We start from the raw sequence: 17,874 nt of genomic DNA on the forward strand, positions 1-17,874 counted from the left end.
TTGGGTTTTGTTTGTTTGTGGGCTTTTGTTTGTTTATTTTGGGGGTTTGTTTGGTTTTTGGTCCCCTCTCTAATTTAGAAAGAAAAAGAAAAGCCAGGTCAACGACAGGCTTCAGAGACAAGCAACAATTTAATTTCATTTTATTTTTCACAGTAGCTTCCTTAGAAGTGAGAGAATACTTTCTCACCTCCGCCAGTGTCGGGTTTTTTTTATCCCCAAACGAAGGAAGAGATCAGTGCACATAGGATCACAGTGGCATGGGTCTACACACTTGCTGTTTTCAACCCCAAACCACTTCTTTCTGATCTCTGTTTCTTATTATTTTTTCTCTCCTAGTCTGTATTTTCCCTTACTGATTTATTTTGGTCCGTCAAAATATCTCAGTTTGTCTTTAGAGTGTGGGACTTGTCAGGGTTATCAAAAGTACTCAGGTACTGAGTATTTAGCCAGACTGATCCATTCTCAGGCAATCAAGAAATGCTATGTGTTTCCTCTGTGGATACAATCTTTGGATTTTCCAGGTTTCCAGTTCTGCTGCAACTTTGCATTTGAATTATTCCTACTAATTTTGGTAGTTGTGTCGCTGCTTTAATAACAAAACTGCCTCAAAAGGAAGGGAGAAGAGAAGGTAGATTAAGGATCAAAAAGTGAAGTTTCCATAAAATGATTTAGTCCAAGAAATGTGAACTCTGAGTGTATTCTCTGTTTTTATAGAGGAGCTTGTTTGGGTGGAACATGCTGGTGTCTGACAGGGGCTTTTGTATACCTGTGTGGGAAATAACATTTTGAATCTTCAGCTCTGGTTGCTCCAGCTGTAGCAGAAGGTTTTTCTGCTCCTTTGGGGAGTGTTTTAATCCCTGAATGTTGTCAATAAATCTGGATCTCTGCTTTCCAGCTGGAGGGAACTTTGCACCAAGACGCTTAAGAGCAGCGTTTTAAAACTTTGGCTTAAAGCCAAAGCTCTTAAATTCTTGTTTAACTTGAAAACCCTCGAAAGTGGACTCAAAGTCAGTGCCTTTATCCACATTTGTGGATTTGAGGAAAATAGCTGCTTGTGAGAGCAGACCCTTACCCAGTTAAGGGAGTTTAAGTTTTCACAGCAGCCGAGCAATTGTGTTTTATGGGAGCTGCAGGTTTGCAACGCCCACGAGATGAGGCAACTTTGTGGTACAGAATTAGATCTGCCACATGAAAATGCTGGTGCAAATGACCTGACAGATTTCACAGGGCTGGTCAGCAAAAGGGTGAAGACTTGAACTGAGATTTATGTTCTCTTAAAGGAGTTCTGGGCGTATGATGCACTTGAAAACACATTTAACTGAATGTGGGAAACAAAAAACAAACCATAAAACGAAGGCAAATGAGTCTTATGACATTTTTATATAAAGTCCTTGCTAAGTTCACGTAATTTGGAGAAGGGGGGATTATTCATCAAAACCAAAAGCAAGGCTTGCTATCATTTATTGGTTCTCCTGGAGCTGTTAAAAGAGCCGGGGCAGTCTGAGTGTATCAGCCAGTGATGACAAGTTAAATAGTATTCCTGGTCTGAGGCTGCCAAAATTCAGCCCCATTGTGAATTAATGCAGCATAAACATCTCATCAGGAGAAGGCTCTCCTGGGGCAGTACTTTGTCAGGGTTTAGTTTGTAACCATCCCGTGGCAATTACTGGGTGTTGGAGGGAGGTGGCTGTGTGCTGGTGTTGGCTGGCTGTAGTTTTGCCATAAAACATTTCAGTGATGATGTTCATCCCTGCCCTTAGCCAGCAAGAAAGCAGCTTTAGCTTTTGTGCATATAAGGCAGCTGCTTACATATTATTATCTTGTCAAGAGCAGAGGAAAAGTCATGATCAAGTCCTCTAAACTCTGTGACCTTCATATTCCAAACCAGAGCGTGGTTGTGGAGGAAAGGAGAGCTGGGATCTCTTTGCAGCCTGTGCATTCTCAGGTGCAGAATTTTAATTTCAGCCTCACAGGTTCTAACTCCACTGCTACATCAATATTTCCAGGAAAGCTCTCCAGAAAAAAATGCCAGGGAGTGACTTGTGCTCATGTGATTCAGCTCCTTCAGCATCTAAAAGAGGGAGATGCTGCACAGACTGTGCACAGAGCTGGTCCATGCTGCTCCCAGATCATTCCCAGGAACTGGGTGAGATCCCACCAGATTCCTTGGGGCAGCAATGTGGCCAGGAGACGTTCTAAAAAATTGAACAGTAGAAGTGATTCAGGACTTAGAACAGACCTTTGCACTGCTTGATTTTTTGGCTTAGATGGAGAGTGCTGTGCTGCCATCGCTCTGGGCTCGCCCCAGGGAGGGGTTTTCCTCTAAGGCCAACTCTTCATTGCTTTGAATTTGGTGATGAGCTCTCTTTGTGTCAGGGATTCCCAAGTTCCTGCTGCTGATGTGCTGATCTGAGAGGTCCACCACGAGAAAAATGGGGTAGTGGATGTTACAGGCTTATTAAGGATGCATTTTCCTGTTTTCTTTTTATTTTCATTTTGCCCTATATATTAGTAAACCAAATATTTAAAAAATATTGTATTAGAAAAAACATTTGCACATTTCTAGATTCTTTTAATAGTTCTGCAGATCTTATTTTTTGGGGAGAGGGGGAGGTGAGGAAATGTGGGTGGCAACAACAAGCTGCACATGCTGCTGAATCTGTTCCTTTGTAGTTTATATCACTTTCAGGTCTTGCAGCACTGCAAACCCAAAAAGGAGATTTAGGGAAAAGCTGATTTACTCTAGATTAAAAGTTGATCCAGCAGATGACTTTTTGCAGGAATTTTCTTTCCCACACCATGTCTATAAATTGCAACAGATCGTATCCATGTCCTTATTTATTGTATTTTACACCACTTTTAATCCCAAATGTAGTCTGCTCTTCCTTAGAGTGCAAACATTATTTATTGGATGTAAAGCTGGAGCTGTCCAGCGAGCCCCTCTCACCTCCCTGCCTCATGTGGGTACTCAATGGCCTGTGTTTATTGCATAAACATTGTCTTTGTCTCCTTATCTTTCTGTTCATGACAACTAAACTCTTTGTGATGCTTTGCTTTATCAAGCTATTTCTTCATACAGAAGTGTTTTCTTTAACTGCTAATAATTCTTTTAATCTTAACAGCTTTGAAGGTATCTATATTTGATTTAAGTGTTGGGTAGAGTATTTTAATTTTCTTCTCTGACAAGTTGCCTAAATTTGGCTGTGGTCCTTTATTCAAGAGAAGACAAATAGAAAGTAGATCAGTCAACAGACAGGGCTGTCCTTCGGGTGACTGTCTGCTTGAATCTTGTCAGTCACATCCAAATACATGAAAATTTCATTTCCAGTTTGTGGTGCCAGCATGGGGATGTTTGTGGGACGCTCCCTGCAATGCTCCTTGACAAGGAGCACATTCTGTGATAGGCACTGCTCAGCTCCCTGGCCCTGGGCTCATCTGTGTTGGCTCTCACCAGCAGATGTTCTGCTGGATCTTCTCAAGGGCTGGTCCATCTGGCTGTGGAAGGGAGAGAGAAAAGCACCTCACAGAGGTGAATTCCAATGTCCTGTCCTGACCTCTGATTCCCAAATCCCTCCTTGCTGTGCAGAGGAGGCAACGCTGAGAGTCAGGTGCTGGGAGCGTGCTGCTCCTTCCCCAGCTCTGGGGTGGAGAACTTGGAATCTGCCTCTCCAAACATCCCTTAAGCCCCATGTGCCTGCACAGAACCTCAGCATGTTTTCACTAAATAAGAAAGAAAATCCACTGGATAATTCAAGAGCTGAAAAGTGCTTCTTCCACGGAGCTGTAAGAAAATGAAGCTAATCCAACGAAGCCAATTAAAGCTCTATAAACTTTTGCATAATGCTGGCTGAGTTAACTGTCCACTCTGGGCTGGGTATGCTGGGAAAGTAAATAGTGAGTAATGCAGATGGAGATTAAAATACATTAGCTGTCCTCACTGCAATGCTAAACCCTTGCCCTGGTAATAGTAGCTCAAGTGCCAGAGGGCTGCAGAGGAGCTGCTGCTTCCGAGGGCTGGGGGATAATCCCTGCTGCTTTCCCCAGCTCCCTGGCAGGCAGCAGAGCTGCTCAGCGCCGTTCTCTCTGCACTGCCATGGTTTGGGAAGTGCTGTGCCCTGGCAGGGGTGGCTTTTCCAGCACAAAGGAAGGAGGAAAGGAGGCAAAAGGGAAGGGAAGGAAGTGTGCTGACGGGCCTGAACAGGTTTCCTGTGGGGCTGCCAGCCAGGCTCTGCTCGCTGAGGTATCCATTCCCTTTGAGTGGCAGGAGCAGATCCCAGGCCTGGCCATGGCTTGGGTTTCAGGGGGCTCAGGCCAGCAGAGGCTCCTGAGCCACGCCAGGGCTGTGCTGGGCACTGTGGCCATCACAGCTCTTCCCTTGCTGCTTGCTTGTTTTGTGAGCAAACATCCCTGCCAGGGACCAGGCTGCTCCTTCTGCTATCAGCTGGCTCTTTCAAAGCAGAGAGGAAGCCCAGGGTGTCCCTTGGCTGCTGAGAATGGTGTCTCAGAGCTCAGGAAAGCATTTTTGACCAGGTGTGCTTCCAGTCAGATGCACTGAGGATCTTTCCTCATCCTGCCTCAAAACTCACCTGCTGGGACATCAGCTGTTCAGTCTAGCTTGAACTTGAGACACCTTCCAAAGTGTAAGAATCCCCTACTGTATCAAAAGAAGTATCCTCATGAGGGTTTTGAAGTCTTGTCAGACTTGCAGTATTTCTTTCCTTCAGAAAGTAAAAAAAAAAAAAGAATTAAAAGGAAATTTTATCTTTAAACAGAGTAATAATTTAAAAATGTGTTTTCATAGTATTTGGAAAAATATTTCAATTATAATTATGTGAACACAGTAAAAAATCTTAGAAACATGAGTGAGAAAAACCTCAAAGCCTCTGGATTGCTGATTATTGTTCAAGATACAGTCTGTATGTAAGCTGTGTACTGCATTGCCCATTGAAAGGCTTGGGGAATAATTGTTATCTGTGATTCTTTTCACTGTAGGGACTATAAATCATATAAAATGGAGGAATGAGAAAATAATTTGTGCTGGAAGGGATTGCCAGAAGGCAGGGTTAATTCCAAAACCAAATCATTCTCGTCCACAGTTCAGCTGTGAAAATCTGCAAAGATGGAGCTCTCACAACATCTCTGAAGTGTCTTTTTACAACATCTCTGTTCTGATGCTGTCGTTGTCATGGTGCATAATTTTTTCTTTATGTTCTATGAGATTTCCCTTCAGTTTGTGAATGATGCCTGTCTTGATGCTGTGCTGTCAGCTCTTGAGAGGAATCTGACTCCTCAGAGAAGAGTCCGTGATTCCCCTCCAGGTAGTGAGAGATAATTCCAGACCTGGAGTTAAATTTCACTGTGATACTTGGTTTTCAAATCTAGAAGTGGGCTCCAGCCCAAGAATTAGCAGTTGAAGGAAAGATGGAGAGAAAGTTCACTGCTAATACCCAGTGCCACCTCACTGGCTCATTTTTAAATCCCTGTCAGGAAATCTTGGGTCAGAGGAACATTTTGTGGAGGATACAGAGGTACCACTGTGGGCATTCCATGGGAAGCTGAGCAGATATCTTCAGCTGATAAAGTCTTGATCCAGATGGGGTTTTTTTTATCTTTCTCAGGTGGCAGAGACATGAAAAACGAAGATTAGGAGCTCAGATTTGTTGAGTGGAGAGCCTGTGAGGGGTGGCTTTGGAAGGGTAGTGGCAGTGGTGACAATGGATGGGTGAATGATCCTTGCAGGGGCTCTGCATGTAGACAAAGGTTAGATGAGGGAGGTATTGGCATTCACTTGGGTAAATATGACTTTTAAACTTGAGCTGCTCTGGATTCCCTGAGTGTTTTGTCTCCAGTGCAGGATTATCTCACCCTGGAGTCCATGTTTAAAACACAGGTGATGGACTGGTCCTTGACAGTGGTTCCTTCTTCCACGGAGCACTGGGGAGCCTGAAGCAAAGGCTGCTGGAATAGGGGGGTGAGGTGAATCACATTGGAGCTGCTGAGAGGATTCACAGGAATGGGAGTTGGGTGGGAAAAAAATTACTCACAGACCTAAGGAGAGGGCAGACATGAAGGCAGGAGTGCCCTGAGGGGCTTGCTCCCCTTCCAGGCTCTGAATGTGATACCCACAGGTGTGGGGAATGACCAACGAAACTCTTCAAGGATGTGAGACCTGAAAAGTTTTTCCATTAAACAATCTTATATCAGGAAAGCTGCAGCTTGTGGTTCAAATGGAGTTGTGCTCATTTTTAACATCTCAGGTTGCTTTGGTAGGGCTTGGAGACCTGGTTGGACAAGTCCAGCCCGTGTGTGGCCTTAACCAGGTTTGGTTTGTATCTCATGATTCAGAAAATCCCTCAGCACCTGCGTGGCTTTCAGAGGATGAAGAACCTCCCCTCTAAAAGCTGCTTCAGCAGAGCATGTGCTCACTGAAGGCACATCTCCAAGTTTCAAAGACAGCAGTGAAGTTCAGTGGTGGGTTCAGTGTAGCAGGTGCTCGAGGGGTTTTTTAAAATTTATTTTTGTATAAAGATTGATTTCATCTCATGCCTTAAAACTGAGCATGTGTTCAGGTTGCTTTATTGAACGGGGGTCCTAATTCCCATTCCATGCAGACTTTAAGTCTCTTTTTCCAGACTTCCTGGAAGAGCTGCAGAGTACATCTGGCCTCTAAGATCATGGAGCAGTGTCTCCTGGAGCATTTGGTGTTCTCTAACAAGTAGCAATGTTTTATGTGGCCATTTGGATTAACTCAGAGGGAGTTTCAAGGGCTGAAGGATGATTTGAAAAGGAGCCTATTTTTCTTGAACTGTGCTCAGAGTCTTTCCCTTTACTGTAACCTTAGCTGGCTCAGGTTTCAGGTTGCAGGCTCCTGTGAAAACTTGTATTTAGACTTCCTATCCCAAATGGAAATTATTCTTCTGGTGAAGCCAAGCCAAACAATTGTACGCTGCCAAGTGCTGCTGCACGAGTGATTTTAAGTCACTGTGTTGAGAAAGGCCAAAAACATCTTCATGCAGAGGGCTGACCTTTTTGGTTCTCCAAAAAACAAATATTTCCAACACAATGGCCCTCTGACTACTGTTCTTTGATAAGCATCTCTTTCAGATGCATCTTGTGGATGAAGTAACCACCTGGCAGTGAATATAAATCCATCCTGGCCACTGTGAAGATGACTTTCCTCTCCTCCCCTGTGCTAATCTCTGGTTTTGTCCTAAAGTAGCAGCTTTCACTGTTCTGATTGTGCATATTCCTTCAGGTGATTAGTAGTCAGCAAATATTCCAGCCCTCCTCATTCTCTCCCGTGTGTTGCCATCTCTTAGAAGGAAAGAGCTAATCAGATGAACTCTGGCATTTTTATAAGAGCATTCCAAGGAATATCTGATGGTTTTTTCCCCAAAGCATCTGTTTCCCCACACCAGTGATGTAGAACTTGCCAGATGCCCACCTGCCTTGGAAACTGTTCAAACAGAGGATGGATTTTGTCAAGGAAGTTTGATTTTGCTGAGTTGAGCTCTTTCACTAATTACATTTTCATTGTGAAGTTAGATGCCTGTGTTTCCCTAAAATGAGCTTCTCTGCACACAAACTAAATTTTTGCTTTTAATTGAGCCACCGTTCTGAGCATGCCCATCCCAGAAGTTGGGGTGAGAACTCAGTCTCATTGTGGAGATGGAGTGAATTTATTTGCATTGCCTAATTGAATAACTAAAAATTAAATGCAGGTTTCCCTTTTCTCTCACATTCACTCTTTTTTTTTCTTTTTTTCCCTGTGCAAAGCTACTGAGCAGCAGCTTTTCTGTGTGCTGAAGACAGTGTTGCTGCAATTTTGATGTTGAAACGAGGCAGCATTTGCAACCTCAGATATTTTAAAGAAACACATGGGAAAAGCTGGAGTCTTGAGAGCAGTGGAGGTTCCCAGAGATGAAGGGCAGGGAGAAGCATCCTCCTGACCTGATCCATGCCACTGCCAGAGGTGGTTTCTCAGGAGTGGAAAATGCTTTGGCTTTATAGAGAGCACAGTTAATAGTGCAGGGTAAGGCTTTGTGTGGCAAAGAAGACATGAGATGGACCCTTCTCCTGTCAGCTGTGGGCTGAGCACATTTTGTGTTAATAACTCCACATTTTTCCATGTTGGAAGGTCACTTCATCTTGCTCAGTAAAAGAAAGAGCACAGATGATCAAATAGGATGATGGTGTGCTTGTGTGTTCTGCAGCCATCATCTCTCCTTTTGTATGCAGTGTCTAAAGAAAATTTAGGAAGGATGCATCTAAGTTACTCTGTCCTTATAGTGCAGAAGACCCAGGCAGTGGAGGTCATTCCAATTAAAGATTTAAAATACTGCAGATGAACTGCATCTGGAAAATTCCTGCTTCTCTTCCTGAATTCCAAAGGAATCCCTGTGTGATCAGCTCAGCTGCTGCTCTCTGTTTTGAAGTCTAAGCTATTCAGTACAAATCTCACTGCTTTTCTGGGAGTGGCTTTCTGCTGAAATGCTGTTGTACTTTAATGGGATGGATTTCTCTGGGACCTCGGGAGTAGTAGAAACTACTTTTTTTTGTTTTTTTTTTTTTTAAAGAGTTTTTGCTCTGCTGCTTTGAGGCTGTGTCAGATGTCAGCACCTCTCAGCAGGCCACCAGCAGATGTTCGACAGGGAGGCCTAACAAGTGGCTTTTATTAGAGCACTGCAGTATGGCATCTGGGAATTCTTGTGTGAGGATGGGAAAGGGGAGTGTGTGCATCTGTCCATGTGGGGCAGCACCCAAACTCACCTCCCCCTTGGCAAGGGGTGTTCCACTGTTGTGGGTCATCCTTTTCCTCTTTGGTCCTTCCCTTCAGCTTGCATTCCTGCTGACTTCTCCCACTGTGCTGCTATCTACTGTTAGAGATTTAAATTTAGCAGATGCTCCATTGTGTCTTGTGGTGCTTGTGAGGGTCCCCAGGATGAGGTGAGAGATGAGAATTTGACTCCAAGCTCTCAGAAGGCTGATTTATTATCATATCATATCATATCATATCATATCATATCATATATCATATCATATCATATATCATATCATAGAAATTATATACTAAAACTATACTAAACTATAGAGAAAGGATACATCAGAAGGCTTCACAAGAATGAATAATAAAAACCCATGACTGACTCCTCAGAGTCTGACACAGCTGGCTGTGATTGGCCATTAATTAAAAACAATTCACATGGAACCAATCAAACATTCACCTGTTGGTAAACAATGTCCAAGCCACATTCCAAAGCAGCAAACACAGGAGCAGCAATCAGATAATTCTTGTTTTCATTCCTCTCTGAGGCTTCTCAGCTTCCCAGGAGAAAATCCTGGGCAAAGAGGATTTTTCAGAAAATATCATGGTGACAGTGTCTCTGTGGTAGCCCCATGCTTGTGTTGACATTTTTGGATCCTATCCATAGCTTTGGGGGCTGGTTTATATTCCAAAGCCATTCCTTTATATTCCTGTCACCATTTCTTCCATATTTGAGAGGAGAAAACAACCCCTCCCATGCAGGTGAATTTTACAGCACCGGTGTTCATTTGGTTTTACATTTCTATATTGCTCCATAGTGGAACTCAGTATTTCAAAACAGGACTCTTTGTTAATTCTTCTTAAAATGATGTTACAAATCTTCTCTAAGCTGGATGAAATAACCACAAATACTGGTGGGAACTGTGAGTAGGCAACTCTTGTGTCTCATAGTTGATGTCCTCTGACAGAGATAAAGATCTTTCATGAATTAATGAAGAGCAGTGACCATGTCCAAGGGGAAAGGCCCAATAAAATGCCCATTAGAGAGGCAGACAGTGACACCAGAGCAATTCATCCTTTTCCCAAAGTCCTCCCAGATGTAAATGGGAAGTTGACCAAAGGCTCTGTATCTTTTTTTTTGGAAGACTCAGAGCTGGCCTGCTCTTAGTTGGTGTCCCTGCTTTGGAAAGTAAAAGATTGATTTCCACCTCCATCTTTGGCTCAGCACATTAGGTTTATTTGTTCATAAATGTTCACAGTGGCTCAGAGGAATTAAGTTGGACATTTCTGTGCATGATTTAGGTAAATTTTCAGGACAAAAAAGAACTGATTTGGTGGCAGAGGTTACGGAATAGCTGTTTTAAGAGAAATACAGTTTGAGTAAAGTCATGCATTAGTGACCCAAAGCCATTATTTCAGTACTTCAAAATATAATTTCTGTGCAGTCATGGGCCCAATTATTTATCTTTAAAATTCTACATTACTGAAATGTTTCTCTTTCTTTGTTTGTTTTGCTGTTTTTTATTATTGTAAGAGGAGTTTTTCAAGGCTGACCTAGAGCGGAGGCTGGACAGAGCTAAAGAATGAAGCAGGGATTTATTAAGAGGCCTCCATGGATGCACCTTGGGCAGCACAAGAGCCCAGCCAGGGCTGCACCCAAGATGAACCAAAATGGCCCCAAAATGCACCAGCGCTCCCGGGGCTCTCTGCCTTGGATCAGTTCTGCTCCATTTGCATCTTGCAGTTCATTGTCCCATTCCAGCTTTAGCCCCTGCAGTCCCACCCTGCTTGTTTTTCTCTCTCCAGCCCACGCTGTTTGTGCTCTTGGGCTGAGATTTGGATCATTTGTCCTTGGTGCCCAGCTGGAGCAGGAATTGTTTTGTCTCCCTGCTCTGTGCAGAGAGCTCAGCATGCCCTGATGTGAAGCTCAGACCCACACACTAAAGCAGCACAGAATCTGAAAATATAAAAGCTAAACCTGAGGCATCGTTTGGGTTTGTCTGCTTTAAATACAATTTTTTTTTTAAAAGAAATTTCGCACACAGCAAGTCCGTTCACTGTGGTTAGCGGAGAGAAAATGAAACCAAAAGTAACATAATCTGTGGAAGGCACTTTTCCCCCCAGCCAAATTAACCTGAGCTGACCCTAAGGCAAATGTGACATTTAACCTTTCCTATTCCTGCCCAAGCTGTGCTCAGCTTGACCTCTGTCTGTTCTTCCCCACCGTCCTGGGGAGGGCTCAGCTGAACACGCGGCGTATTTACAGTACACGGGGATGGCTTGGGTTTCTTCTTTGAAGTGAGGCAGTGCTTTTGGCCTGGGAGGCGGCAGAGGGGTGGAGGGGTGAGGGATGGAGGGGGAGAAATGCCTCTGCTGTGTCAGCTCCCGTGCCTGGCTCTGTCATGAGACGTGGCCACTGCGGAGCCTGGGTTTCGGGAGCTCTGTGCCTCGGGAGGTGGAATCTGTTCCTGGCTTTATCTCCCTGACCTGGCCACGTGGGGAGGGTTTGCTGCTGGGGGCAGGAGTCCAGAGCCTCCCTGGATGTTGGAATTTGAAATGCCGGGAACTCTCAGAGCTTTGGGCCTGCAAGGCAAAGTTTAGAATTAAACACAAGGTTTGATCTGAGAGTTTAGAAAAGGCTTCCAAACTTAGGTGCTAGAAGTGAGAATGTAGATTTGTAGTTTAAAGCAGAGAGCTGTTAAGTATGCGAAAAATGTGTATTTTATGATTGGCTTTTCGCAAATATTCAAATGAATGTTGTATGTGTTGTGTTAGAAAGTAATGCTGTATTAATTCTCTTAAGTAGAGTGTTAAATATAGTTTTAGGTTATAACAGAATGTTAAAATAGAAACTATGCTATGTAAGAGACTTTTTAAGGAAAGGACTTGCACTGAGATAGCCGCCACGGGACACCTGAATCTTTCAGAGAAAGAGAATTTATTGCTCTATTATCAGAAGAAAGCAACTTCTTCCCTCCTCACTCAGGCAGGATGATGGCGTCAGGATTATGAGGAAGAAGTCAACAATGACCAGACAGAATCCTGTGTTTGAATGGAATTTATGCATCATTTATGAGATGTATGAATATGCAACAGGCTGTTGTTTTAAGGGTTAATCCTCTGCTAATGTGGGTCCCTTTTCAAGCTTGTGCTGCCCATAAAAAGGTACCTGGACGTCAGCAACTCTTTGTTTCTGTTGTCTCATATTGTACTAATTCAAATTGTCCAATTGATTATTACTCTAATTGTATTACTATTTTTAAAACCATTTTACTACTATTAAACTTTTAAAATTTTAAAAACAAGTGATCAGCGTTTTTCACAAGTAGAAGAAAGTTTAAAGTTTTAGAGTACAGTACTGTAAGTTTGTGTGTTATAACATGATTAATTAAAAAAAGCTTACACTGTGCTGTGACTCCATAAAACAAAATATTTAAGAATTAGGTCCAAAAATAAGTATCTTTGTTAGTAGTGTTTTATTAGTTAATAAATCTTTAAAAGGTCTTGTAACTAGAAGTCTGGGGAGTTTTTGAGTTATGTGGTGAAGATGTGATCTGAACTCACCTTTCCTACCTATGTAAAAGATAAGAAAAATAAATCACATTATCTAAAGCAACTTAGAAGTCCCCTCTCTAACTCATTCAAAATTCTTCACAAATCCTCACACCTGGAGGAGAAAACAGCCCCTTCATGGAGTTTTCTGTATGAAAAGAATGAAGTCTGGGAAAGACTTTCTGTTTGTACTTCAACACGTCCTATTTTATAAAATAACAAAGTGATATATAGCAAAGTGAGAAATAGGTAGAAAAAGATGCTGTACAAAGAACAGTTGTTCTTTAGACACCAACATTGCTGATGGATTCTATTGTCATGAGCATTTACTCTCCTTTTTATTAAGCAACAGAGAATTCAGTGACATGAAATGGGTTCCTCAATCACTTCACACACTTTAGAGCACTGAAATATAATACCAGCCTTCAAGGGATAGGGTTGTTTCCCTGAGTAAAAGCTGCTGAATTGTGTTGGAGTCATTCTGTGTAAACAGAAAAGCAAAGGCATTTTGTGTGTTACCATGGCTTTATATCCCCCCTCAGAAAGATTTTCAGCCAGTTTCATAGATGGAAAATGGAATTTTCTGTCATTGATTTGTCACTCCTGAATTTTCCTGCGGCGTTTTGTTCTGCCTTTCTTAAAGGAATTTCCAAGAGCTTCTCTTGCTTCAAGCAGGATCCCAGCTTGGCTCTGTATTTTGGTGTGGGCTTCTCTCCTCTGTCTGCACTGGGTGCTTCATTTTGAGTGTGAAAATTAAGATATCCCCACTGATTTTCAACTCTATGTCCTAAAATTTACTTGGGGTTGTACCGTTACCTTGTACTGAACCTGCAGCTTTCTCAAAGTGCCCACGTTGGCATTACTGCTCTTTCTCACTGTAATTTGCCCCAGAAGAAGGCTCAGCCCTGAATGCTGAAGTGCCCACGTTGGCATTACTGCTCTTTCTCACTGTAATTTGCCCCAGAAGAAGGCTCAGCCCTGAATGCTGAGGGTCAGAAACTTGTGTGTCTTCCATTGACTAAAAAGAGCCACAGGACACATTACAGGGATGCCCAGTTATCCCAAATATTCCATGAGAACACCTTCTTCAAGCCCTCTGAACTGCCCTTTGCCAATTGCTGTACCTCTTGAATGTGCAAGGATCTTTGGCACCCATATACCAATTAAAAGTTCACCGAAGAAACTCAACACATGATCTTTAATGGGATGTGATTCAGCTTTGCTGTTTCAGGTGTCTCCTTTTAGGTGAGACACAGTGGATCCTGAGCTTTGTTAAAGGCATCGAGCAGCTCCCACAAGGAGAGATCCAGATTGGGTGGTTAATTTGCAGTTTCCTACATTAATCAGGTGAACTCCATGTGATGCCCTGGAGCTGAGCAAGTACAACCACAAACCTTCTGTGTCAGGGGGTGTCTGCACCCGAGTAAATCATGAATGGGAGCTGCTCTGAGACTGCTGGGGGCTTGCTGTACTCATGAATGAGAAAATCTGTTCCAGGCTGCTGCTTTACCTGCTTGGTTTCTTTCTGTTCCTCCAGATAGTTCTCCACTGTGAATCCTCTGTGAACCTGCCCTTGTCTGTGCTGCTGGAAAAGTACTGCGAAGCTTTGTCAGCCCGCGCCAACGTCACAGGTATTTATTCCTCCATTTCTTGGTGGCTTCTTGTTACTGGAGGATCCATTTTCAAAGTGTCCTTGCTCCAGGCACATCTTTTCCTGCTGAGATAAACATACTGTCTCCAGCCTTGGCTTTCCCTTGGTGACAATGTCCAGTGGTGTGACAAGGAAGGAGAACTTGGAATTTTACACACCTGGAGTAGTTCCCTTCAGGGGAACTACTGACAGCTCTTTCTCATAGTTTAATCTATTGAATTAACTGTACTTACTGACTGATGTGATAGTTGAAAATTAATATATTTGAAATGTCTTCTCCATTTATCCAGACCAGATTTTAGAAGCAGGGCAAAGCACTTGTCTCTTGGCTAAAATGCACCAGCACAGAAATGATGCTGTAAGAAATGTGAAACTGGATCCAACTTTGTTTCAGAAGTGGGAGAAGCATGCTCAGAGCCACTCCTCTGCAGCATGACTTGTGTGCTGCAAGGAATGGTGCTTCTGGGGGAAAAACTACATTTCTTCTCTTCCTCTTCACTTTCTTTCTCCCCTTGGTGAATATTTGTGGAGGGAGGAGCTTAAAATATAATGTAGGTATTATCATTCAGCCAGTTCTCCATCCCTGGAGAAATGGCAAAGGAAACGAGGCTCAGGGAATTAAAAACCTTTCTGAAAAATATGTTGGATCAGTGGTGTTTTATTCTGACTTAATCTATTCCTTAAGGACAATAAGCTGATCTAGATATCAGACTGAAGTGTGAAAGTTGTGGTGCCTGAACTGCCTCTCAATTTGCATATAAATGGGTGTGTTGACCTGTATTATGAACCTGCCCCAAGCTCTGCCCCTTGTTGCCACTGTGTTCCAGGAAGCAGCTCTGCCTCATGTAGCAGGTTTGTTTATATCAGTTTAATGACCATCTCTTCCATTCCTTAGCTGGAAACAAAGGGAAGATAAATGAGGTTCTATATTTGGACCTTTCTTTTAGGTGTTCTTTGCCTCTTGAATGTGTTTGTAAATATTATCGTAAAACTTGCCATTTATTCATGAAGTGTTTTTCCTTGTGCAGAGCTTCTATTTTAGAAAAAAAACCCAAAATTTTCACGCCAGGCTGTCTTAGAAGTGAGCAAACAATTTATTTTTCAGTTGTTGACAAAATATAATTTTCTGGGCTGTTTATGTGATGCATGAACACACAGCATATTCTCCAGTGGAGTGTGGCTACTGGAACAGAATTTTAATGGCAAAAGGGAAGGGAGAAGCTACAGAAGCCTCTCTTCCATTCCACTCTCTTTGTGAGGTATCACTGATCAGAGGTAAAGCAATGGAAGTTGATTTTTATTTAGTCAGTGCAACCTGCAGCTTATTTTAGAACAAACTTCCCTATGATACGTTAAAATCCTGAGAACCTTGAGAGTGGTTTTATACAGGTGATAAACCCCAAATATAGTAAAATATAGTAAACCCCAAATCTGCTCCATGGTCAGCCTCAGGTACAAGCATGAGGTGAACTTTGGGACACCCTAGGGACAAAAATTCACTTTTTTGCTTAGCACGGACCAGTGATCTTTTCTCAGTGTGGAGGGTCATCAACAAGAACATGGTGGTTACCATGACCTGTTGGTTTTGTGTTCCATGAAAACTGGATCTTCCAAACACTCTGGGCTATTCAGCTGTGAGCCTTCTCATGAAAAATGGAGGTCTGAAATGCAATCACCACCTCTTCATGGTCAGTAGAGCTCTGTTGGTACAGTTAAAGACCAAAGCACCATTTAATCCTAAATTAAAACCTAAAATGGAGCAGAAATGAAATGCTTTTCCTTTATTGGGGTCCAAGCATAATGAGCTTCTGGAACTAAGTCTGCTGTAATATTTCAGTGTCCAAAATGAGGTGAGCTGTGCTGCAGCCCTCATTTTGAACTTGATCATGACAAGGATGTGTCCCCCGGGAGCATTGGTGCGGATGGAGAGAGCCAGACCACAGAGCCTGCAGTGTCTGAGTCTTTCTCTGGCTCCTGTTCTTTGACATAGTGCAGATATATTCTAGAAGGGAAAAAAAATCAAGAAAAGAAACCCAAGGAGAGCCATATTGAACAATCTTTATTTAGCTAGGAGAACAGTAAACATTAAGCTCTGTAATTCATTATCTTCCCTGTTTCTTTTCCAGAAGATGCTGTTAATTAGTCCAATATGTTAATTTCCTCCTCTTATAATTACTAATTTCACCCCCAAATATGTTCACACTAAGTATCCCAAACAGATGGCATAAAATGCTTTTGAGAATGTAATGCATGGGTAATTTCACAGAATGGCTGAGAGAATGACATTGTAAATTCATTCTGAAACAATTTAAACCAAGAAATACTTTTTCAGAGCTGGAAAGCAACATAACTCATTTTCTCTTTTGGGCATTTTTTCCTTGAAAAATCCCTAGATGGCACCTTCAGGATTGCTTGGATTCAGTTCCTGAGCATGATGGTGGTGTCAATGAGTGGTTTAGGTCATTACAGAATCACCATCAAAGCCATTAGCAGAAGTATGTTTAGCATGAATTTGTAAAAGTGTGAGTTAGCAAAGTCCCGTGTCAAGGTCCACTCTATCACTTTTCACATGGATGAATCACACAGAGGAAAACCAAGTTAGAATTGAGATAGGATGATTTACACAGAGATGAAAAATGCAAAACGGCAAAAGGGGCCCTTCTGTTGAGTCATGAGGGTCAGAGTAGACCTCCCTTGCTTGTTAAACTCATTACAGAGCTTAGGTGCAGCTCAGTTCAGCCTTAGTCCCAGACCTGGTGATTGGTTTGTCTAATCTAAAGGGTTACAGATGTAATTAATTAGCATCACCTAAAGCACCACCATCAAATGTATCCCAGCAAAAGGTGATCTTAATGGGATGTTGTAAAAACACCAGTTCACCACAGATGGAATTTTTACACGGCTTCTGAACCAGCAGCAGGATGAGGTTTGTTCACAGTTTTTAGTTGGAACTCTGGATGCTGAGAATTTCAGATTTCTGTGCAGACAGGCACTGACCCCCAAGAGAACACTGCATTTGACTTGAGGCCGTGGAAAAGGCTTCCAAAATGGAATGACAGAACTAAGATTATGAGTGTGTAATTTGATTAAAAGTGTGTAATATCACATGGTAGAAAACTTGGAGTTGAAAGTTTAGAATATAGTAAATATATATGAAGCAAGATAGAAGTTTTAAGGCAGTAGCTGGTTCTTCTTCACCTTCTTCATGGATTTGTGTGGTATTTTTAATTAGACAGAAAAGTCTGCATTGTAGGACACGAGTGATTAGTTATGAAGTTAAAAAATTTAAGTGTCATTTCTTAATTAGGTAGTTTAGCCTTGAAAGACCTTGTAAAGAAAAATAGACATTTTGTAACTTACTAGTGAAATACTGCAAAACTCATGCCTTGTAAGACTGTAATATACATAGGAAATAATCAACATCGAAGTCTAAACACGAAATATCATCTCAAGAGCTTCAATCCCAAACTTAACAGAGGCAGAAAAAAGGCAAAAACCAACAGTGGATTACAAGATTTTTAGCAGTTCCTAATCACTGACTAATTTAACATTTGCAGAGGCTGTCAGTAGAATTTATTACAACTACAACAGTCAATCACAGAGCTAAGATGGCAACATACATACTACACTTTCTGTAGGTATCTAAATTTCCATCCTGGCCACAATCTGGGTGGGTAATTACTGGAATCTTTAAAATTCCAGTAACAATGGAAGGTAAGAAACGTTCCAAGGCTGTCGGGGAATGACTGAATATTCCCACTGTCACTCCCACCCAACATGGTCTCTGCTCCCACCCTGGACACACAGAAGTCCTTACTATGGGGTCAGGGACACTTCACCAAACTCATTTCACAAAGACCATGGCCTAGCAGGAGTTCCTGGGATCACAGAACAATCCAGAAGAGAT

At 42.4% G+C, this 17,874-nt stretch overlaps 1 protein-coding gene across 1 annotated transcript in view; it reads left to right on the forward strand.

Moving 5' to 3' along the window:
• CRHR2 (corticotropin releasing hormone receptor 2) overlaps positions 1–17,874 on the forward strand; it is a 154,119-nt gene that overhangs the window by 1,408 nt on the left and 134,837 nt on the right. Inside the window, exon 2 of the mRNA XM_036406635.2 lies at positions 13,854–13,947. Coding sequence (XP_036262528.1) covers positions 13,854–13,947 — 94 coding nt within the window. The remainder of the gene's footprint in view (positions 1–13,853; positions 13,948–17,874) is intronic.

The sequence above is a fragment of the Molothrus ater genome, chromosome 1 (assembly GCF_012460135.2).
Source record: "Molothrus ater isolate BHLD 08-10-18 breed brown headed cowbird chromosome 1, BPBGC_Mater_1.1, whole genome shotgun sequence".
In the NCBI taxonomy this organism is placed as follows: domain Eukaryota; kingdom Metazoa; phylum Chordata; class Aves; order Passeriformes; family Icteridae; genus Molothrus; species Molothrus ater.